Here is a 16,842-nt window from a genome sequence, read left to right as displayed (position 1 = left end):
AATAAATTAACTACATCAAAGCTATATTCTGTTTAAGACAACATCAGAGAAACATTCTTTCATATAGATAGTTTTGTTACAGTGAAAATGAATCCAGGATCCTATAACAATTGTTATAGGATCCTGGATTACCAATGGTTTTATTTAAAATTAACTCTTCGGGAGGAAGGTTAAGTGGGTAGAATATATGCCTTCCATATGCTTGGAAGGCATATGAAAGGCACATTGCGACTGTAATATTCCTTATTTTGGACAGACTAACAAATCTATTGAACTGCGTATTGAGGAGCATAAGAGAGACATCTCCTATAAAAGATCACATGCATCTGTGCTATCCAGTCATGTTCTTTTCTCTAATAACCCTCATGACGATCTACAGAGTCACTCAGCTAGCTGGGATAAATCCAAAAACATTTTTTGCTGTGGTGATGAGTTTGAAAGAAAAATCGTGGAGTCCATGGAAATCCTCCTTAATCCTGAACATTTGAACAGCAATTTGAGTTATAACATCCCTGATAGCCATACTGCAGTTGTTCAATTCTGGCACTCACGAGAACCTGCAAGCACGCATACAACAAACAATAGCACGTTAAATAGAACGACTTGAAAAATACAATGTTTTTGTGTCAATTATATATTGCATTTTTTGCTTGTAATTCTCAGTTTTTTGTAATTTCAATTTTTTTATTACTGTGTTCTACCTTTAGTGGATACCTGAAAGAAGGCTGTAATAGGCTGAAAGTAGTTGTATCATTAAAATTTAATATTTTATCTCGGTTTAGAGTCATGTAAAATTTATTCTCTAAAATGTATCATTACAGCCAAGTAAGAGATCAAGAATACACACACACACACACACACACACACATATATATATATATATATATATATATGTTATAGATACCAAGCTATTTTAAACCTAGTTTTACTCCATTTCCCAAGTAAGCAAACAGACAAACTTGCAACACTTGCAGGCACAAGCCAAGTTTGTGCCTGCAAGTGTTGCAAGTCTATCTCCTCCTGAGATTTTTATTTAATAAGGTTAAAACACCTTATGGTGACTTGTTCTGGTAAAATACTTATAAGCTCTATATTACTAAAATCTTGGTATTTCTAGCCTGGCTCCCACTGATGAGACCTCAATAAAGGTCGAAACCGATCTGGGTAGTGGCCCCTTGTCTTTAATACAAAGTATCATACATCTCCTCCAGGAGATGTGCTTTGCATTAAGGGTAAATATTAAGATTAGTGATCAGAGCTTATTCTACTTTTACCATGAGTTTCCTTGGTCTTGCACTACGTGCAGGATCAGCTAGACTTGCAGGCGCAAACCTGACTTGTTTTGTCTGTTTGCTTACTTGGGAAATGGAGTAAACCCAGGTATAAAATAGCTTGGTATCTTTAACATTTATTATACCCAAGGTAAAATACTTTCTACATATATATATATATATATATATATATATGGTATCAAGTGTAAAGGGTACACTATTTTTACGAAGGATAGGAGAGGAGGGAGCATGCTGCTAATGATATCAGATGACTTTAAATCCAGTTAGAGGTTGAGACCTATGATTGTTGTAATACTACTAACAATATTTCATGTGTCAGTGAGTTTGAAGCCATCTGGTGTGAGGTGGAATCTAACAAGACTAAATACATAGTGGGGTGTTGTTACGGACCTGGTGGAATGGTTGCTAGTGATGAAGAAATGCATCGCCAAAGAGAAAAGATGAGCGCGAAAAGAGTAATCATATTGGGAGACTTAATTATTATAGAAATATTGATTGGATAGCAGTAGAATCTCATGAGAAGAATGAAAATGCATTTATTGAGCTGTTGCGGGACAACTTCCTTAAGCAGCATGTGACAAAAGGAACTCTAGATCAAAGAGTGTTAGATTTGATTATAGTGTCAGAGGGCGTTTCACTTAATGACATGACTATTCTGCCTCCTCACTGTTGGTGACAATGACATTTGTTACTCACTTGGAAACTGACTAAGTTTATGAATGTTATGTGCTGAACTATAAAGCAGGAAATTATGACCAACTGAGGAGTATACTGAATTCAGTGGAATGGGATTGGTTGCTGTATTGAAAGAATATCGACAGTGCATGAAAGCATTTAAACAATACTTAAATGATGCGATATCAGAATGTGTTCCAAGAGTTTGAAGAATAAATAGAGTAGGAGTCAAATGGATGTGTAATCTTATTAAGCAAGAGATTCGTAAGAAAAGGAGACGATGTGGAAGGAATACCGTTTGCATAAGGATGATGACCATTATGAAGGTTATAAGCAGCAGACTAGAATAGTCACAACTGTTGTTCGGAAAGCAAAGTCTGGGTATGAAAAGAAACTGGCTCTGCATGCTAAAGACAGTCCACAAGAATTCTATCGAAATGCTGCAAGTAAAAGAAAGAATGAATATGAAAGTATAACTCTTCTAAATCCAGATGACATGAGGGTTACAGATGCAGAACAGGTTGTTCAGTTAATAAGTGTCCATTTTGCTAAAAGCTATCAATCTGGTGAATGCAACATTGAGCTCACTGCTGCTACGTCTTCACTAGATGAGGGTGTGAAATGCAGGTGTGTAAGGTCGAGGTATTAGAGCTGTTGCACAAGTTGAATAAGAATTCAGCAACAGGGACCGATGGAATATCAGCACGTGTTAAAAGCGTGTTTACCTGAACTGGCCATTACTTTGACCAGGATGTTTAATATGAGTCTCAGTACAGGAAGATTCTGCAGGAATGGAGGGAATGTATGATCATTACATTGCACAAAAGGTGGTGCAAAGACCGATATATCCAACTATTGATCGATCAGTATCTCAGGAGTGGTGGTGAAGATTTTGGAAAAATTGGTTTAGGCTCGCATTCAGAAATGAGTTGACAGTGAATCTCTACTTTGCAATGAACAACATGAGTTTACTAAGGGAAGGTCATGTTTTAATAACTTGCTCACATTCTATAACAATGTTACCATTGAAGTAGAAAAGGGGAATGGATACACCATGATACTTTTAGATTTTGCTAAGGCTTTTAACAGAATACAGCATGGCAGACTTGCATAAATTGGAAAATATGGGTTTGGATTATAGAATATTATCATGGATAAGCAGATGGCATGTTAGTTAATGTCAGATAACTTTCAGTTCTCGTGTTTACATTATTAGTTTGTGCAGAAGTTCAATTATATTGATGGTATATGTGTGTGATCAGACATTCCTAGAATAAATGAAGTCATTAATGTTGTGAGTAAAGTCAGTAATGCAGTGTCATTTTTCACTGATTGGAGTTTCGTGTACGCGTCGAGTTTAGGCCTAATTTACACGTGTATGACAACCATTGTATTGCTGGTAAAGATATAACAATTTAGGTGCTAGTTTCGTTTTTCCAACTTGTTATTGGTTAACTTAAAAAAAAAAATTGTTACTAGATTATGAAGATGGAGGCTCAGCAGATCTGTTTAAGAAGGAATAATCACCATGTCAATGTACTAACTACTTTTAATGAATTACTGTTTACTGAAACTTTTGTAGATGTGACTTTAGTATGTGAAGGTAAGAGACTTAAAGCACACAAAATAGTGTTGTCTGCCTGCAGTTCTTTCTTTTATGGCATATTTCTTGAAAACTCTTGTAAACATCCAGTTGTTATTCTCAAAGATATAAAATACACGGATTTAAAAATGATAATAGATTTTATGTACAAGGGTGAAGTGATCATTTCCCAAGACCAACTTGTCACGTTAGTGCTGCTAAAAGTCTGAATGTTGAGATCTGAATATCTATACCTGTATTGATATTCAGGAGAAGAGTGAACATGACCCAAGTAACCAGGCCGTTACTTGCTGAGGCACAACTGAAAAAATGCAGTACAGAATTGCCACCAGTAATTAAGAAGAAAAGAGGAAGACATCGGAGTAGATATCTTCATGGTTCTAACAGTAAAGGCATGAAAACCAATGTGTCATCAAAAGTAAATGAATTAGACACACCAGAAGATATCAACAGGTCAATAAAGTTGTTCACAAATGAAGGAAGGTTAGAACTGTCAGGAACTGATTATCCATTAAATGAGATTTCTGTTTCTAATTCAAATATATATCCTAGTCCAACTTAAAACTCATTTCCATCTATACAGAGTTCAGTGTTGGTAAAAGGATCACAATAAAGTGAAGATACAATAATAGAAATTGAGGAATCACAGGTGGTGACATCTTTTGACAGTTTGCTCTAAGATTCATTGTCAATCCCAGTAATGAATATGATGCCTATTCTTAATACTGTTGAGTTAATTGAAACTCACTCAAATAACATAGAATCAGGGCTAAGTACAGATAGCCAAATATTAGTTCCTTGTTCTGTATCACCTGAATTATCTACTTCTCTTCAAGTTGCACAAAGTATGATAAAAGATATCGAACCTGGTGTCTCACTCTTATTACCTGCTGTTATGCCAAACATTCCTAAAATACATGATCAGCAGCTTCCATTACAGGATCAGAATGTTGCTCAAGAGAAGGAAAATGGGTCAGTTAATTATCCTTGGATATCCTCGTCAGAACATCAGTGCGAGGACTGCTGTAAATGCTGCACGACCGAAAATATCCAAAGACATAATATGAAACTACATGAAAATGTCAGACAGGAATATATATTGGATATGGACATGAGAGTTGATGATGATGAGGCAAAAGATGAACTGCATGCGAAATGAGATGAAAAGAATTAGAGACATACATGGAAGAGTGAAAAAGAGCAGAAGGAAAGATGGCCATGCGAAAGATATATCGAATGATTCGAGAGTGGCTCTCTATGGAGATTCCATTATTAGAGGTGTGTTGAATGAGAAGATGCATAAGATTTGTTTTCCTGGTGGTAGAATGGAGAGAGTGATTAAAGCGTTGGACATGAGGAATAAGAGAACACAAGAGTTGGTGGTTGTAGTAGGAACAAATGATTTGGATGGGAACAAGGAAAATGCTAGATTGGATATAAGGAGATTATTAAGGAGAGTAAAAGATAACAGTGTGGTAGGAAAGGTAGTCAGTGTGTTGCTAAGGTATGATAGTGATGAACTGAGGAGGCAAGCAAAGATTATGAACGATATGTTAGCACAGTTGTGTGAGGAGAATGGAGTGCATTTTGTGAATGTGTGGGAGGAATTTGAGTGACGGATAGAATTGTATAAAGAAGATGGGCTGCATTTAAATGGTTTTGGTGTGAGTCTGCTGGAGAGATTTTTACTGGCAGGAGAAGTAATGACTGTAATGAATATATCTGAGGTGGTGCGAAGTGATATGAAAGAGCAAAAAAGTAGGGTAGGGAGAGGTATTTGTTCACTTGCAAATGGGGAGGTGAATATTATGAATGAAGTAAATGAGAGAATGGAGGTACAACATGAACAGGGAAATGGGTGGAGTCAGGGTAGATGGGGAGAGAAACATTATGAAACATGAGGTTGCTGAATTCAGAGGTGAATGTGTAAGCAGACAAACACAGACAAACATGAGATGGCCTGGGATGGGTGGGAAGAGTTTAGGTGTGAAGAAAGTTGTACAATTGGTGGTAATATAGAGAAAGTGACTGGGGAAGGTATTGAAGAATCACATAGGAGTGACGTTCATAGGACTTGTAGAAGCAGTAATGATTTCTTATGTTTATTCACTAATGCTAGAAGTATTGGAAATAAGGGGAACAAAACTGTTGCTTTACTCAAGTCTGTTCGTCCCGAATTGTTGGAATAAGTGAGACATGGTTAGATGATGATGACATCCTAACAGGAATAGAGATGAATGGATATGATATTTTTCGTGAAGATAGACAGGGAAGAAAAGGAGGAGGAGTACTGTTAACGGTAGCAGTTGTGCCCATCTAAAGAAGGTGCAAATAGTGGTCACGGTTTTGAGGCGGTATGGTGTGAGGTAGAAGTAAACAGGATGAAATATTTAGTTGGGTGTTGCTATAGACCTGGTAATATGGAGGGTAATGAGAAGGAAATGTATAGGCAAATTGGCCTAGCTAGCAAGAAACAAGTTATCATTATGGGTGACTTTAATTATGGTAATATAGACTGGAAGCAAGACACTGCATCTGGGGGTAAAGAAAATGGATTTTTGGAGTTTTTGAAAGATAATTACCTTAGGCAACACCTAACAGAGGGTACACGAGGATCAAGAGTATTGGATTTGATCATCTCATCAGATGATGTTATTATAAATGAGGTGACAAATCTTCCACCAGTTGGTGAGAGTGACCACGAGGTGATCACGTGCAGGGTGACTGACCAGTCATTCGAGGACGTCTGTTAGAAAGGGATATATGTGGAATTATAAGATTGGTAATTATGAAAATCTCAGGAAACAGCTTGCGATAATAAATTGGAAAGAGGAACTGGATGGAAAGGATATCATTGCTGCTTGGGCCATACTCAAGAACTATTTGGTTGAGGCAATATCAGAGTGTATTCCAAGGGTCAAGAGGGTAAATAGAGTGGGTGTAAAATGGATGAATCAAGAGATAAGGTATGCAATCTAGAAGAAGAAGGTATTATGGAAGAAACACAAAATGAGTATTTATAACAACCAGTTGCATGAGAAGTACAAAGAGCAGCGAGGAAGGTGACTAGCTTGATAAGGGTAGCAAAAATGCAGTATGAGCAGCAGTTAGCTAAAGCGGCCAAAAAAAATCCTAAGGAGTTTTTTCGATATGTCGCCAGTAGAAGAAAGAATGATTATGGTAGGATGGGATTGATTGGTTAAAAAGGGAGGAATGATAACTGCTGCAGAGGATATAGTTGAGATATTTAGTGAGCAATTTCTAATGGTATTTCATTCTTGTGAATTAGGCAACATGCAGAACTTGAAAGTAGTGGGAAAGGAGGAGGAGGAGGAAGAACTGTTAGTAAGTGAACAGTGTCTTGAGGGAATATTCCAGAACGTTAACAACAACTTTTGTATATCTTTTCAACATGAGTCTCTCACTGGGTCAAGTTCCAAAAGAGTGGAAAGAGGGTAAAATTGTTCCAATTCATAAGGGAGGTGATAAGAGTAAGGTTTTGGATTATAGACCAGTCTGTGTGTCTGGAGTTGTGGTCAAGGTATTAGAGAAGTTAGTTAGGAATAAGTTTCAGAATTGGATTGACAACAGAAAAATACTCTTTGGTGGCCAGATGGATTTACTAAAGGAAGATCGTGCTTTAGCAACCTGCTTACTTTTTATAATAAAGTGACAAATGCGTTGGATAAGGGTGTTGCATATACAGTGGTATATTTAGATTTTGCAAAGGCGTTTGATAAATTGCCACATGACAAGCTGGTAATTAAATTGGAACGGATGGGCTGAACAGTAGATTGGTTTGCTGGATTGGAGATTGGCTGTCAGCGAGTTGTCTATGGAGGAGCGATATCCCAGAAGAGGAAAGTTACTAGAGATGTACCTCAAGGGTCTGTTTTGGGTCCATTGCTGTTTAATTTGTATGTAAATGATATCTGGAGTGGTCTGAACGGTGATGTGCAGTTGTTTGCAGATGATGCAAAGTTGGGGAGAGCTATCAGGAGTAGTGTGGATGCTGTAGCTTTGCAAGAGGACTTGAATACACTGGCTGAATGGGTAAATAAGTGGGGATGTCAATTCAATGTTTCAAAGTGTAAGGTTTTGAAATTTGGGAAGCAGAGATGGAATGTAAAGTACACAATCAGTGCAAATATCTTGGAAGAGGTGGAGGAAATGAGAGATCTGGGAGTGATTGTAGACAAGGACCTAAAATTTCGGGGACATGTTACCTAAAATAGTGAAGACAACATAGCGGATAATGGAAATGATGCGGAGGACATTGACTTGTAGAAGTAAGGATGTTATGGTTCCTTTGTATAAGGCTTTGATCAGGCCACATATGGATTACTGTGCACAGATCTGGTCACCTGGTTTTCAAAAAGATGAAATTGCATTGGGAAAAGTTCAGAGGCGATTGACTAAGGTGGTTTCTGGTCTCTGGAATGTAAAGTATGAAGACAGATTGACAAAATGCAATTTGCAGAAATTGGTGGATAGAAGGAGGAGGGGGGAGGATATGATTGAGACATATAAGCTGTTAAGAGATTAATTACCAGATTAATGTCGGGAAGGTTTTGCACAGAATGGGTGAGGATAGCAGGAGAACAAGAGGTCATTCCTGGAAGCTGTATAAGGAGGGTGTGAGCAAGGGAGTGAGGAGCAGGTTTTTTGCATGGAGAGTGGTGAGTGATTGGAATGCCTTGCCCGAGAGTGTGGTGTGTGCAGAGATAGTGAATATATTTAAAGCACAGTATGGTAAACTGTGTGTATAACAGTGGACCTCCCACGATGAGTCTTTGACTTCATGGAGGTTTATATAATAATAATAATAATAATAATAATAAGAGGATGGCTGACTGACAGATATCAAAAAATGATATACAAGGATGTGAGTCTGCAAAATTTAAGGTAACAACTGGTGTACGACAAGGATCAGTGCTTGGTCAGTCAACCGTTATTCAGTCTATACATTAATGATATTGGGAAGGATTTGACAAGTGATGTAAAACTTTATTTATTTATTCGTATGGCATGAATAACAAAACATGCAGTACAATACGCTATCACTTTAAAAACATATAAAATTAAAAGTCATTTTAAAAACCAATAAAATAAAAAGGTTACATCCATATTGGCCAAATAGTTCATAGCTTCGGGTGTAGCACTTAAAAAGTCCAATTTGTCTCCTGAATATGTTGTGAGATAACACTGAGTCACAATATGGTCCACAGTTTGTCTTTGAGCTCCACAGTCACAATACAGGGATGGTCATTTACCCCATTTAAAAAGCATGTCCGCACATTCACCATGACAAGTTTGTATTCTATTAAGCTGAGTCCAGGATTTTCATGTGAGGTGTGAACAAGCATCAAAACTTTCTTGTAATTCTTGGAGAGAAAATTTTGTGATGCCATCTGTCTGGCTCTCCCACTGTTCTTGCCACTTTTGCTTTAGGTCAAAGTTAGATTGTAGTAGTAGTAGCTGGGCTAATTGTAGTGGTGGATGTCTTGATCTCAATCGTCATACACTTAAGTCTGGGAGATCTAAATGTATTGGTAGGGCTGTGTTCTCCAAGATTTTCTTATACTCCTGTAAGAGAGCCTTAGTCCTGCGCAGATTCAGTGGAACAATGTTGCTAAGAGCTGGAAGTCAGTGTGTGAGCGTTGATTTAATTATGCCAGAAATCAATCTCATTGTATTATTTAGTTGGTTATCAACAAGCTTAACATGTGTGCTATTTAGCCACACTGGCGAGCAATATTCTGCAACAGAGAAAACTAGACCAAGAGCTGTAATCCACAGATTATCAGCTGTTGCTCCCCATGTCGTGTCGTGCCTGTTAGATATAAAGCTATTTGCTGATGATGCAAGGATAGGTTATATAATCAGGAATGCTGCTGATATGCAGTACTTGCAGAATGATTTGAATAGGCTGGAATTGTGGGCATGGGAAAATGGGTGTCAGTTCATTGTCAGTAAATGTAAAGTCATTCACTTCGGCATGATTAGATATTCACTGTCATATTATATTGGTGGGATTAGGCTAGAAGAAACTGATGTGGCTAGGGATCTCGGGGTGTTAATAGATAGGAAGTTGAAGTTCAGGGGTCATGTGGCAAAGATTGCAAATACAACTCAAAAGATAATTGAAATGCTGAAATGAATGCCCACATGTAAAGATAAGGATGTTATTTTACCTCTTTACAAGGCCTTGATAAGCCCTCACTTGGGCTATTATGCGTAGGTCTGGTCTTCTGGTTTCTGTTGTGATTCTGATATATTGGAGAGAGTGTTAAAAATGATATCAGGATTGTGGAATTCTAAGTATGAAGACAGATTCAGAATTTTCGACTGCAGCATAAGAAAGAGGGGAGATATTGATTGAGACTCTCAAACTTCTGAAAGAGTCGTACAGGATTTCAATTCATGAAATTTTTCAGTTTATAGAGGGTGGGGAAAGGATGAGAGGGCATCTTGGAAACTGAGAATGAAGGCCGCCAAGAAGGGTGTGAGGGCTAGATTTTTCTCTCAGAGTGTGGTGCTTTATTGGAATGGATTGCCTTTGGATGTTGTGAGTGCAAGCAGTGTGAATGAATTCAAGTATAAGTATGATAGCTGGTGTGTGTGTGTGTGTGTGTAGTATGTGGCCTCCCTCGATGAGTCTCTGACTCCCTGGAGGTCTCTCTTAATAATAATGATAATTTTCTGCTTTTTTTTTTTTTAAATATGATACGTTTTTTTTTTCTTTCGACTGAGATATATTTTTTGAAGGAATGGAGGGGTACATTGCATTCTCATTTTAATGAAGTGGCTCTTCTGCTGTGAATATTTGATTCTGTAGAGGTACAATAAAAGTTAGATTATTATTTTCTATAATAAGTAGCATTTTATGGAAGTGTTTATTATTTCAAGTGTTTATTATTTTATTATTATAATTTTTTTTTTTTTTTAGTCCTGGTGTAACATTTACAATATGGGACCGTTGGGATATTCAAGGTAATTCAGAAATGACTCTACAGGAATTCATGGATGTACTCAAGGTAAGTAACAAGAAAAATTGAACTTAGTTTTATATAAGAGTTAATTAAAAAGTTTGCAGCAGGGGTTGAAATGGCTTTGAACCAAAATAAAATGTTCCACTCAGAACAGTTCAAAATGAACTTTTTTTTTCTAATTGCACAAATTATTAATCCCAGATAGATATGTTTGTTATCATGAATTTTTTATCTATTCAGATAGCTATCTGGATTTGAACAGTTTATTTGTTCCTCTGAAGATATATTTCCAAGTGAGAGCAAAAATTTCACTCTCAGAAAATAATGCCCCCTCTGAAAAACATATGCAATTGCACACACACACATATGTGAGTGAAATTTTTTGCTCCTCTGGATTAAATCCCCTCAGACTGATATCCTTGAACATAAATATCAATTGTTTCAGTAGGATAGAAATGTACACACACATATACTGCATGTATAATATTATTATTATAATTATTGCATAACATCTCCAGGGAGTTCAAAGACTCATCGAAGGAAGGCACCTGCTCCACAGCTCTCCGTCTCCACCACTCCACTAACCACAACTGCTTTCAGCATCAACACCAGTGCCATCTACCACCAACCACCACCACTATTTTCACAGACAATCACAAACATCCATGCCCCTGGCTGAATTTGAACCCACAGCCTTTTGGCTGGAGAGGGGATACGCTAACGTAATATATATTACGTTATATATTACGTTAGCGTAATATATATATATACTTTATATATTATAGTATATGTGTGTAAACACACATGTGTGATTTACAGACAGAGCATTATTTTATGAGAGTGAAATTTTTTGCTCTGACATATACACACACACAGTGTGTCTGTGTGTGTGTTTCAGATGAGGCATTATTTTCTGAAAGTAAAATTTTTTCCTCCTCCAGATTACCGTATTTTCCAGTGTATAAGACTCACCCAAGAAATTTAATACAATTTTCTGGAAAAAACCTAAACTTTAAAGTATGATTTAAAAAAAAAAATGGATAAAATAATAGGTAATTTTTAATAGTAAACTGACCTTTCAGAAACCTGCAAAACCCATGTCACTGTCATCTGACTCTTCTCTATCATCATTAATTTCTTATAATATAGAAATAATTTTGTCTTCGTATTCTTTTGGCATTTTTTGATTGATTTTTGTTTTTGTACGCATACAAAGTCCACTGTGTTTCATGAAACAGTAACACCATGATGCACCACCTTTAAAATCTTCAATGTTATGCTCACAGGCTACTTTGACTGCATGTGTACGAATAATTTTTGTTGAAATGGCAATGCCATTTTGCCGATTTTCTTGCACCCATTTCAAAACTTCAGTCTCTAGTTCTGGCCACTTTGCAATTTTTCCACGTTCCGTGCGCTTTTCTTTACGCAAATTGTACAAAATCTCCTTCTGACCACGCCAAGTTCTAATCATTTTTTCTGTAGGCGGAGGGTCCAAAATGTCTTTCAGCTTCCCTATTCCCGTGTTCTTCCGCATATTTTACAACCTGCAATTTGTAACTTGAAGTATATGAATGTCGCCTGTTTTTTCCCATCACTAAAATCTACGGGGAAATATCAAACTGAACATAAAATATCTCAACACGTCAACTCAATACTGATAAACATCGGTAACTGATTACTCGGATAAGATATTATAAAACTTGAATAGAGGCTCCCCGTTCTTAGCCAATGACGCGCTAGAAGTCATGTGAAGGTCGCGCATCAATTTGATTGCACCATTAACCGCCTATAAAGATCTTGGAACATAAAAGGGGTGCATACTTTGAAAAGAGGAAACAATCTTTACTTTCATTATATAAGACGCACCCTATTTTTAAGATGAATTTTTAAGGTAAAAAAGTGCGTCTTATACACTGGAAAATACGGTAAATCTTAAAAGACAGATATCCTAGAACCTAAATATCAATGGTTTCAGTAGGATAGAAATATATTTACAAAAAAAATATCACTACACTCCATAATAATTGTCTTAGTATCAAAAAGTTTTGTTCTTTGAATATTTATTTCAACCCCTGGTTTTCAGATACATTTGATGATACTCTTTAAAATTTTCATTTTCTTTTAGTTGTTTATTTGTGATAACCCTGGGATCTGTCTAGATCTATTTCTCTTTCCTCTACCATCTCTTGTATTATTTATATAGATTCTTCAAGAGACCAATCTCTTACAGAATCTTCCTCTTAATTTTTTGCTTTTCTGCTTTTGATTGCTTTACCTTCTTCTTTCCATTTAATAGACCATTTAGGTCTAATGCTGCAATCACTAGGTCTCTGTCATAAGCTACATCTAGTGTGAAGTGTTCATCCAACTATCTTAAATCTCTCATTACCACATCCATCCATCATGTTCCTGTTGATCTTTTCTTGTCAGTTTTATATGTACACTAGTGGTCAAAATTGTGGAAACCTTTTGGAAAAAATGTATTTCTGAGGTTTGATGGCTAATAACACCACTTTTTTTTTAATAATACCATAAAATTATATATCAATGGAAAGATAATTTAATCAAGAATGTAATGCAGTAACTTTTATGAAGGATTTTTTATTAGAATAGCAGTTATAAAGAAAAAAAGTGAAACACAGAAAAAATTAGATACAAAAATTCTCACAATGTGAGTTAATACTTAGTTGGGTAACCTTTAGCATTAATTACGGCCTAACAAACCATTCCCATGGGGTCAACCAAGTTTTTTAGTTCTGCAGCTGTTATAATGTGAAACCAAGATTGAATCATTGCTTCTATTAATATGGTTTTATTGGTGGGTTGCTTCTGACTAACGAGTTTCTTTAGTCGGCTCCATAGATTTTCGATTGGGTTAAGGTATGGGCTATTCCCAGGCCATTCCATCAGTGGAATATGATTATCTTGAAACCACTTTTTGCACACAACAGCAACATGAGATGGAGCTGAATCCTGCTGAAATATAAATGCTTCATTATCTTGGAAAAGATCATGTGCGGATTCCGCTTTAGTTTGGGCTCGAGTATTTCATATATGTATTTTGGGGCATTTATAATCCCATTAATCATGCAAATTCTGCCCACACCTTTTGATGTCATACAATCCCAGATCATAACACTAAGTGGGTATTTCACGAGTAGGTGTAATGCAATCAGGATGCAAATCTTCTCCGATTCTTCTCCATACGTATTTTATTCCATCACTACCAAACATGGAGATTTTGGTCTCATCACTCCAAATAACACTGTCTCACTGTTCAGCTGTCCAGTTAACATGGGTTTTAGCCCAGTTTAATCTTTTCAACCTTTGTTTGAGAGATAAAAATTGCTTTTTTTGTGGAATTCTAGCATTTAGACCAAATTCTTGCAGTCTGCGCCGAACAGTCCTTGCACTCAACTTCACATTGTATTGTGCCATTTCATCTTGTATACACCCAGATGATTTTCTTCTGTCACGTAGACGCAGTCTCTCAATTCTTCTATCATCACTTGCTGGTGTGCACCTTTTCCTGCCTTTATCTTGTTTTGTAGTGACTGAGTCTCCTTATACCTCTTCAAAAATTTAGAAATACCACCTTTGGTTAAGTTTCCACCAATTTTTCTTCTAATTTCTTCATAACTGTAGCCTTGTTCACTTAATAGTACTATTTTACATCGCTTTTTGGATGACCAGTCAACTCTTTGCACCATTTCTTTAATTTTATTACGTTTTACAAGCTCACTAAATGAAAGAACACAAAAAAACACACCGACTTGATAGCAATCACATAACACACTGACAAATGTCCTCCTCTCAGTTCCAATACATGACATCAATAGCTGAATCCTACTCTGACCTTATTGGTTCATTGCCAAAACAAGATGACACCTGATTGGCTCTCTAAACACTTATGCTCATTGGCTACATTCAAATGAAGGAAAGCTACTACATATCAACCTAAGCAAGTTGTGCTTCTTTTTTCTGGTTATTTTGCTATAACTTTTCACAGAATACAGATAATTGAAAAGACTTTGTTGCATTACATTCTTGATTAAATTATCTTTCCATTGATATATAATTTTATGGTATTACACAAAAAAAAAAGTGGTGTTATGAGCCATCAAACCTCAAAAATACACTTTTTCCAAGAGGTTTCCACAATTTTGGCCACTACTGTAAGTGCCTTATCTGGTTAATTGGTCATATGCTCTTCAGACATGACCAAGCCACTCACTTCTCTTGCTTTTTATAAACGACAGGATGTTGGGTCTTTGAAACAGGTTTCATAGTTCCTCATTATGTCTTCATTCATATAGTCCAATATTTTGACTGTAAGATGGTCCAAAAATTTTTCTCAGTACTTTTTTTTCAAATGTCATAAGTTTTCTACTATCTTCTTTTGTTATTGACCATTTTTCACAACCATGGGTTAATATTGGCATAAATAGCTTAAATAGAGTTTTTCTTTGGTTTTCTTGATAATATTCTAGACTTCAGACATTGTGAAATATCCACAACTCACCTTCTCAATTATTATTATTATTCAGGACTCCATGGAGTCAAAAGACTCATCCTGGGAGGTCCTTTCTAAGAAACACAAGTCTGTCATACCAATCCTTAAATGCATTGACCGTTCTTGCTCTCACCACTTCATCAGGCAATGCCTTCCATGGTTCAACCACCCTCCATGCAAAGAAACCACTCCTCACTCTCTTTCCCACAGTTTCCTTTCGTAACTTCCAGGGATGGCAACTTGTCATGACTCCTTCCCGCTATTCAACCAAGCGAAAAAACTCCTTAGTGTCAACCCTGTAACCACCTCTCAACAGTTTAAAAGTCTCAATCATATCATTCCTCCTTCTGTCCACCAAACTCTGCAGTCCACACTCCCTCAGCTGATTCTCATAACTAACATTGTACAGTCCTGACACCATCTTTGTTATCCGCCTTTGTATCCTTTCCACAGTTAATTTATCCCCTTCAAATCCTGGGGACCAGATCTGAGAACAATAGTCTAAGTGTGGTCTGATCAGAGTCTTATACAATGGAATGATAACCATTTTATCTCTGCAGGTCAATGTCCTTCTCATTATTGCAGCAATCCTCTGCGTTACCTTCACTACGTCCCCTAAATTTCAGGTTTCTATCAATCATCAAACCCAGATCTCTTGTCGCTCCTACTTCCTCCAGTTTAACTCCTCCCATAGAGTATGCAGCGTCCCATCGATGTGTCCCCAACCTGAAGACCTTACATTTTGCTGCAATAAACTGACACCCCCCCCCATTCATTTTCCCATCTATCTAGATTATTCAAATCCTCTTGCAGGGCTACCACATCTGCACTATTACTAATAACCCTTCCCAGCTTCGCATAATCCACAAACAACCGAATATCCCCTTGCAATCCACGGACAATGTCATTGATATAAAGGATAAAGAATATAGGTCCCAGTACTGAGCCCTGTGGAACCCCACTTGTAACCTTCTGCCTCTTTGATATTGCTCCATCATACACAACTCTCTGATATCTATCAGACAGCCAATCCTGAATCCAGTTGACCAATCTGACATCCAGACCCATGTGCTGCAACTTGAATATCATCTTATCATGTAGCACCCTGTCAAATGCCTTTGCTAAGTCTAGGAAAATGGCAGTATATTCCTTTCCCTCATCTAATGCTCTTGTAACTTTATCATAAAAGGCTAGCATATTGCTAAAACAAGAGCGCCACTTCACAAATCCATGTTTACTCTCACTGATAACATTACCCTCATCTGCCCAGTGCTGTATATGGTCCCTCACTACTTTCTCCAAGCTCTTACTAACTACTGATGACACACAAACTGGCCTATAATTAGACACTTCCAGTCTGCTACTGCCCTTATGCAATGGCACTATCTTACCTTCCTTCCATTTCATGGGCACCTTTCCTGTAGCCAGACTTTCATTGAAAAGCCAGGTCAAGGGCACTGTCAGTTCCTTAGCACATTCTCTCAAAACTTGTCTCTGCTCTATCTCATAATGGTTGCTATTAATGTGACTCCTTAGATTGTTAAAATTATCGACTTGCTCTAAGATTATAATTATCAAACACCAAGTTGAATTCGTCTTGATGGTTCCTTGAAATGTTCATATATTTAGTCTTTTCCCGGTTTATGACAGTACCCATAGGCTTACTTGCCTTCATTAAATTAGACATAGTTTGTATAACATCCTCATGAGAATCTCCAAGGATAACAGTGTCATCAGCATAAGCCTGTAGTATATTATTTCTGT

General features: G+C 36.9%; 1 protein-coding gene across 2 annotated transcripts in view; it reads left to right on the top strand.

Moving 5' to 3' along the window:
* LOC150107706 (ubiquitin-like modifier-activating enzyme 6) overlaps positions 1 to 16,842 on the top strand; it is a 701,981-nt gene that overhangs the window by 652,823 nt on the left and 32,316 nt on the right. For both annotated transcript variants that reach the window (XM_090391479.1, XM_090391480.1), the window contains exon 34: positions 10,520 to 10,607. In XM_090391479.1, coding sequence (XP_090247605.1) covers positions 10,520 to 10,607 — 88 coding nt within the window. The remainder of the gene's footprint in view (positions 1 to 10,519; positions 10,608 to 16,842) is intronic.

The sequence above is a fragment of the Typopeltis vanoorti genome, chromosome 4 (assembly GCF_054136105.1).
Source record: "Typopeltis vanoorti isolate ZY-2024b chromosome 4, IOZ_Tvanoo_1.0, whole genome shotgun sequence".
Lineage (NCBI taxonomy): Eukaryota > Metazoa > Arthropoda > Arachnida > Uropygi > Thelyphonidae > Typopeltis > Typopeltis vanoorti.
Note: the sequence above shows the minus strand (reverse complement) of the source record. Positions and strands in the feature narration are given on the sequence as shown.